Raw genomic sequence first — 8,290 nt, 5'->3', positions numbered from 1 at the left:
CCAGCCTCAACTACATAGGAGTTTGAAGGCAGCTTAGGTCCATATGAGACCCTGTCTCAAAAACCCACAAACAAAACAAAACAAATACAAACAACAACATCAACAATAAAACCCTCATTAGCTCCAAGAAAGCTTGTGGTGTGGTTTTAGTGTCTTAATACACGCAAGAGCAAAAGAGAGACGTTATTTGAGGAGAATATGCTTAGCCTCATAAATTAACAAAATGCACTGACCAAGCAGGCAGAGCTACTGGACATCGTGATTTGAGAAACATAAACCAGGCTGGTCAGAGCATTATTATCTGGCAGTGTGGACAACAACTCCGGTGTAGTCCTGCTGAGTGCAGACAAACGACAGATGCCTGGGTGCTTAATAAATATAGGTCATCTTTCCAAAATGTAAGTAGGGGACCCCAGGAGGCCCCAGGCACAGTGAGGTCTGCATCCAGAGATTCCAAGGTTTTGAGGCTTGACACTTGGTAAGGGACGTCACCTAGGAGTGCCATTCCTGCCTCTCCACCCCGAGCACTGCGGGCAGAGCAGGATGGGAACAGACCGGACATTCACTAGAGATGTGGACTCTTAGATTTCACCCACTTCAGATTCACTGAGACCAAATCTGCGGTTTCCCGATGTCCTTGACCAATGAATGAGCTAACAGGAGCTTGCAGGATTCACGACCAGCAACTTTCAAAATGTCCACCAGATGGCAGGTTTGCAGCAGTCAAGCCATAGCTAGAGCCTCAGCCACCCGAGGCTCCTTGTAACCATCTGGGGATTGATGTTGGACGGTGTGCAATTGCCCTTGAACTTCTGGGAAATGAATGGGGGGGGGAGTGAACAGGAAACCTTAACCAAAGAGTGTCAGGTGGCCCTCGCCGATTCTTCCCACGTGGTTATTCTTCATATCCTCCCCATGCATCGTGTCAGGGGAGGGATAGACACACACACACACTCTTCATTTTACAAAGAAATTGAAGAGAGAAGATTCAGCCAAGTACTCAGCAGTAACTGCTGAATGCCACTGGCCAGACCTGGAGGGCAGGCGTCTGGCTGCAGGCCTGGCTGAAAGTGTCTGTACAGGGGCAGGCAGCCTGCTCGCCTCTCGGCTCCCAACCCACTCAATTCGGACGCTTCCTACTCAGGGCCCCGACTGAGCCTCTGAGGGAAGCAAGCATCAGCCTTAACGGAATACACAGGACCAGCTCTGGTTGCTAAGGAGCCCTGTGGGCGCCTGACAGCCTCTGAGTCTGTGGCCAGCACGATGCTCCATGACTGCAACTCCCCCTCCCCCCAGTTGGCTTTGTTTTCCTCTTTCAGCTCTAAAAACAGTCACTTGAACAAGTTCTCTCTGTGTGTGCCTCTGTGTCTCTGTGTCTCTCTCTCACTCTCTGGTTTCCTGATTAAGAGCACATTTGGGTTGTATAGATCTCTATAGAGGATGTTGGAGTCTGAACAAAATATGCTAGCACTTCAAGAATTTAAGAACGCTTTGGGGAGGGAAGTGACATTTAACACTTCCCATCCCATTGTTAGCCATTAGCAGGGATGCTAGTTAGAATCATCAACGTGCAAACCTTGTGACTGTTCCTCAGATTAGACAGAGAAGGACACACAGTGCAGCAAGGCTGAGGAGATTGCCAGGGGACACAAAATCAGCACTCCCTGCTTTAGTCACAGTGGTGATGTGTTCAAGAAAAGGTGATGTATACACGCCCAGCAGATCCCTGAAACCCTGTCATTTAGGACAAAGTGGATAACTTAGAGGGCAGTGTAAATCTCGGGCTGCGTGGAGAACATAAGCCTGCACGGAAGGTAGCCATGTGCTCAGTGGAGAGCCATCTTGCTAGTCCCTGAGCACACACTTCTGTGAGCAAATCTCCAGACCTAAGTCGTGGACACCCAGAAAGGTCCGCCTGCGCTGTCCAGCAGCTGCAGCCCAGGAGCCTGCTGTGCCCGAGATGGTAGCAGGAGTTCCATTCTTGTTGGAAGTTGACAGTTCTCCTTGGGAGGCAGAGGCAGGGATCTCTGAGTGTAAAGCCAGTGTGGTGGCTTGAATATGACTGGCCCAGGGAGTGGCACTATTAGGAGGTGTGGCCTTGTGAGAATAGGTGTGTCACTGTGGTTGTGGGCTTTAAGACCCTCATCCTAGCTACCTGGAAGTCAGTATTTGGCTAGCAGCCTTCAGAAGAAGATGTAGAACCCTCAGCTCCTTCTGCACCATGCCTGCCTGGATGCTGCCACGCTCCCGCCGTGAAGATAAGGGACAGAACTCTGAACCCGTAAGCCAGCCCCAATTAAATGTTGTCCTTTTATGAGTTGCCTTGGTCATGGTGTCTGTTCACAGCAGTAAAACCCTAAGTAAGACAGCCAGCCTGGTCCACAGAGCAAGTTCCAGCATAGCCAGGGCTACACAAAGAAACTCTGTCTTGAAAAACAGGAGGGGGGGCTGTGGGGGAGGGAGGGAGAGAGAGAGAGAAAGAGAGAGAGAGAAGTAAAGTTTCTTCTGAGTAGCTCTCCAAAGAAAACAAAACAAAACAAAACAAACAGGAGTAAGGATGCCCAAAGTATCAGACTGTTTAAAGGTATATTTAGGCTCCCATCAGTATCCAAAAGAAAAGGTCAGAAGAGAAGAAAAAGGAATATTCTCATTTGAGTTAAGACCCAGAGCAGGCTGACCCAGCCAGTTGTGCTGCTAGGGCCTGCACTAGGGAAGAAAGTCCATCGCAGAGGTGAACCTGCCTTTCTAGAATGCACTCCCGCCTGGGTTTACTCCCTCCACCTAGAGGGAGTTCTATCCTTTACTATAACACATTTAACAAATACAAATTCTACTATGCAGTTAAGCCAGGAGAAAGGAGCTATTTTCAGGACTTTGTCTTAACACAGCAGGTCAGTTTCTACTGAGCCTGCAAAAGAGGCAGGAGCGAGACAGAGCAGAGAACTGCAGATTCACCTGCAAAGAGCCCCGGGCCTTCCCACCTCCCTCAGCCTCTCTTCTGAATTATGACCACTTTCTCCGCCTTGGGAGAGGCCCTGGCAGAAACAAATGGATCTCTGTGTGGCCAGCCTGATCTATACAGAGAGTTCTAAGACAGACAGGGCTATTTAGGGAAACCATGACTTAAAAAATTTTTTCCCTGAGCTTTAATGTGTCTCACTCCTGCAATCTTAACACTTGGGAAACTGAGGCAGGAGAATGGTGCCCGCTTGGACTACACAGTGAGATCCAGGTCAGGAAGGAAGCTCTGGTCGATCCCCTGTCCAACGACAATGATAATTTCAGTACAGCTTAGCTTTCTCTTTCCTGTCTCCCCGTGGAAAGTCCACACAAGCCCCTCACCTATCTTAGTGTCTGTGAACAGCTCCATATGAGTGGAACCTCTGCTACCAGTTGGATTGGGCACAGCCGACTCCTGGGGATCTGGCATAAATTTCATGTGTCTGTGGCATCGGTCTGGAGGTTTGCTCACAGACATGTATGCTCAGGGACAGCAAATTGTCTCTGTGGGTGAAGGGGCTTGACACGAAAGCCTAATCCGGGAGACCTGAGTTGGATCTGCAGAACCCACTTAAAGATGCAAGGAGAGAACCAATTCCTGTTCTCAGATCTCTGCAGGTTTGTCATGGTGGGTGCGTGCACACCCAATAATAATAATAACTTGTAAAAGTGAAAAAGAAGTTTGTACTTAGATATAATTGCTGCCTCCTGAATATGACATAGAACACCTGTGATAAGTCCAGGGGGTGAGGAATTGTGCAGGCAACTCAGGTCATGGATGCTTTAGGGACGGTCACACTGGAAGATGGCTTTTACATAGTTCCACGGCCCCAGTCCTGGATCCACACCAAGGTGTCTCGATTGCTGTAACGAAATACTCAAGACTGAGATTTAAACCTTTATAACAAAGTTTGCTGAGCTCGTGGTTTTAGATCCCTTTTCCTCCCTTTTCTTCTCTCTCTCTCTCTCTCTCTCTCTCTCTCTCTCTCTCTCTCTCTGTGTGTGTGTGTGTGTGTGTGTGTGTTCTATTTTGGGAGGCAGGATCTCACACCGTAGCCCAGGATAGCCTAACACTGACTATGTAGTCCAGGCTAGCCTTACATTTATGGCCACCGTCTAGCCTCTGTCCTTGGCTCCAAGCCTTGCAGTGCTTGGCTCACGGGCATGGCCATCCTACCAGCCTCTCCTTGTTCCTTTAAGGGCTTGGTTCCTTTTGGTTCTTCTAGACAAGATCTCTAACTTGCTATGTAGCTGGCTGTGGCCTTCAATTCCAGATCCTTCTGCTTCTCCCTCCTGAGTACTGGGCTTGTAGGTGTGTTCCTCCACACCTGGCTTTTAGGTTAGCATGCAGAGGGATGGGTTTCATCACGGTCTCCTCAGTCCTGTATGTGTGTCAATATACTTTTCTCTCCTGGGTTCCCCTCCCCATTTCCCTTCTCCATCCGGCTCCCCCCCCTCCCCCGCCCCTTCTCCTGGTCATCCTCCGTGTTCCTCCGCTTTCTCTCAGGCTGGGAAGGAAATGCAGTAAAGGGGAGCTGAGAAGAAAACATAATGACTACATGACCAGGCTGGGGGTGGGGGCACATGGCTTTGATTCAGACGCAGAGGCAAGTGGATCTCTATGAGTTCAAGGCCAGCCTGGTCTACATCGTGAGTTCTAGGACACCCAGGTCTATGTAGTGAGAATCTGCTTTAAGGAAAAAAACTCAGTTGTACAAAAACAGTCTATTCATTTCTTTGCCTCAGTGGAATTACCTGTGAGAAGGCTCTGTCGGAGCAGGCAGATGGGAATCATAATCTCAGTCAGGAACAGTCTGTCTTTCCTGGGCTCTCCACAAATGAGGAAGCTTTTTACTCAGACCTTGCCAAACTAGACCTTTTGATGGATTGTGCACTGACCTCTCAGAGTCCTCTGAGTCTTCACTGTGGTCCCCAACTCCAAGTTCCCCCTTTATGGCCTACTCCAGAGGGCTTAGGGGACACTGGGCCATTCTTCAGCCTCAGGGGTAAGCCCTGTCTGGCTGTCAGGCTTCTATCTGCCACTATGCTTGGTTTGCAGCTTGAATGAGTCCCCTCAGGTCAGTCTCTGCACCCCAGACACTTGCTCTCTGGCTGTGGGAACCAGCGGGTTTTAGCCACGAGTGAGTCTGGAAACGACCCCCCCCACCCCCCTGCAGATGACAAGAGCCAGGAGGAGCCGACCGGGGAAAGACTGACATGGCAGTGTAACGGGGACACAATGAAGAGTTTGGAAGCCCTGCACTGTGGCAGCCTAGATACAGTGACAGTCACTCAGTTGTGTGTTTCTGACCCACCAGGTTCCTCACAGCGGCCCTCACATCCTGCACAGGCCAGCATCTGGCCCAGCTTTCAAGCAAAGACACGTCATTTTTAAATGAGCTCAGGCAGAATTCTCTCTTTTTCCATACAAAGTTCTCTTGGTTGCCGTGACACCTAGTCTTGAACGCTGCTAAGGCTGCTGCTGGCAGTGCAAGTGTCCAAACCTGTAGACCACAGCTTACCACCCACGTGCTGCAGCCATTAGAGGCGGGGTGGGGGGTGGGGGGTGTGGTGGGGGAGGGGGGAAGAGGGAGGGAAGCAGGGAGGGGAGGGGGGCAGTACGAGACTGATGGCCACGCCCGAAGATTAGTATAGATAGCTATTTGCTTTCTTCTACTTTATACCCATGTGCTATATATAACTATTATGTATACACATTTAAAAAATCCTTATCCTCTGGGCTGACATTGGGAGTGTTGAGATGTTATGGCTGTGTGGTAGGTTATATGGGAAGAAAGAAATAATAGCTGCTTGCCCGAGACATGCTAGCCCGTGCCACTGAAAGGACTAGGGCTGGTCTGGGGAGAGAGAGGACACACAGTTCTCCATGTTCCCTCACAGACGAGTCCCACCATTGAGGGTAACAGCCTTCTTTTTCTGGTGCTACGACTCAAGAAGCATTGCCAGAATGGAGCCGTCGACCACTGTGATGGGATGAGTATTTTGCAAGCTTCTCTTTTACAAAACCACTTAGTGTGTAAGTGTGTGTGTGTGTGTGTGTGTGTGTGTGTGTGTGGTGTGCATGTGTGTGCAGATACACACAAGTCACAGCATGCCCAAGGAGGTCAGAGGACAACTCTCAGGAGTTGGTTTTCTGTTACCTTGTGGGACCCAAGCTCACACTGTCAGGTATGCGTCCCTACCCACTGAGCCATCTCCCCACTTGCACACATTCGCCTCTACTTACTGAGACACCTTGCTGGTCCTGTTTGCATTTTTTTTTTTGACAAACACAAGTATTGGCTAATACTAAAGCACATGCCGCCGTCAGCAGGTCTACACAGGGCAGACAGTGAACAGCAAGAACCAGGCTTTGTGTGTGTCTCCTAATTGTGCATGTCAGCGTCTTTCCAGAGAAGGGTGCCAGCCTCTGGTCATGAAAGAGCAGCTCTATGATGCCACCAAGGTTGTGCACAAAGCTTCCAGCCAGGCGTTCTCTCCAGAGGTGTGAAGGCTTTCCCTTCCATCCTGTTAGCTAGAACCATTGGTGCTTAAGGAACATTGATAGAAAACTAGGTTTGTTTGTAGTCTTGGTGCTGAGGTCATGCCCTAGACCTTGGGGAAGTGCCTCCTCTCCATTGCATCACTCTTTCCTCACAAACACAATGAAGAGTTTGGAAGTCCTGAAGTGTGGCAGCCTAGATATAGTGACAGTCACTCAGTTACATGTTTCTGACCCACCAGGTTCCTCACAGCAACCCTCACATCCTTGTTCCTCAGGCTGTAGATGATGGGGTTCAACATGGGGGTCAGCACCCCATAGAAGAGGGAGATGAGCTTGTCTGCGAGGTCCTGCTTGTCGGCCCCCCGGGGGTCCTTGGACTTGGGCTTCCCGTACATGAAGAGGATGGTCCCGTAGAAGACGATCACCACGGTGAGGTGGGCGGAGCAGGTGGAGAAGGCCTTCTTCCTCCCCTCAGCAGAGGGGATCCTCAGGATGGTCACAAGGATGAAGACATAGGAGACAAAGATGAAGAGAACCGGGACTGCCAAGAAGATCATGTTGGCTACAACCATGCTGATGACATTGATGGAGATGTCGGCACAGGCCAGTTTCAGGACAGCCAGGATCTCACAGGTGAAGTGATTGATGACATTGTCCCCACAGAAGGGCAGCCGCATTGCCAAAGATGTCTGCACTACAGAATTGGTGATACCACCTGCCCAGGAGCTGGCAGCCATGGGCACATAGGCAGCCTTGCTCATGACCACTGGGTACCTAAGGGGGTTGCAGATGGCCACATAGCGATCAAACGCCATCATACTCAGGAGCACACACTCTGTGGCTCCCATGGCAAAGGAGAGAAACATCTGCACAGCACAGCCTGAGAAGGAGATGGTCTTCCTGGGGGTCAGGAAGCTGTCCAGAATGAGGGGAACCGAGGAGGTGGTGTAACAGATGTCCAGGAAAGAGAGGTTCCCCAGGAAGAAGTACATGGGTGTGTGCAGGTGGGAGTCGAGGACGGTCACCAGGATGAGGACCCCGTTGCCCAGCAGGATCACCAGGTACGTCAGCAGGATGAGCACGAAGAAGGTCTTCTCCAGCTTTGGGTGGGCGGAGAGGCCCAGGAGGATGAAGTGGGACACAGGGGAGGTCTCATTGGATCTGTCCATGCTACATCCAGTTTGAAACCTGCAGGAATTCAACAATCAACATCAACATTGTCTTACTCCCAAAGCTCCTGAGCAACCAAGCCAAAGCCTTGTCCTGCTAAGCAACTGGAGACACCTTGAGTCTTGGAGTCTCTATGGAATTGTTCACTTCTAGGAAATACACAGTAGGGGGATATTTAAGCTTCTAACTTGGTAACAAGTTAAGCCTCCTGCAGAGGACAATTCAGAAAAATGGCAAAGTGTATAAACCATCTATGTAAAGCATCGGAAAGAAATAAGATGCTATCTGGATAAGAATCTGGGAAAAACAAGGGTCAAAGGAGTTAGCCCAGCTCTTGAGGCATTTGCAGCCTGTGGAGGTCGCCGAGAGGCCTTGGTATTCTGCTGGCAGCCTTGTGGAGAGGAAGAACAGGATTTGAAGCGCAAGGACCAGTATGCAGGGCACCCATCCAAAGTAAACCTCCTCCCCTTTGCAATGGGACCCCAGGCAGCACTGCAGCACTGAGATGTATCAGGGGGATGCAGGCATTGGCAAGTGCTGTTTTCAGATGGTGCTCCTAGGACTTTAGTGCTTTCAAATCCACAGAAGAAGCAGATATAGAGTCCTCTGAAGGAA

General features: G+C 50.2%; 1 protein-coding gene across 1 annotated transcript; it reads right to left on the bottom strand.

Moving 5' to 3' along the window:
- Positions 1-6,714: 6,714 nt before the first annotated feature.
- On the bottom strand, positions 6,715-7,674 carry LOC127679885 (olfactory receptor 13C7-like). The gene has a single exon (XM_052175472.1). It carries the CDS (start codon positions 7,672-7,674, stop codon positions 6,715-6,717), a length of 960 nt encoding a protein of 319 aa, XP_052031432.1.
- Positions 7,675-8,290: the final 616 nt, after the last annotated feature.

This window comes from Apodemus sylvaticus, chromosome 3, assembly GCF_947179515.1.
Source record: "Apodemus sylvaticus chromosome 3, mApoSyl1.1, whole genome shotgun sequence".
NCBI classification, from domain to species: Eukaryota; Metazoa; Chordata; class Mammalia; order Rodentia; family Muridae; genus Apodemus; species Apodemus sylvaticus.
This window is presented reverse-complemented; position numbering and strand designations above follow the sequence as displayed.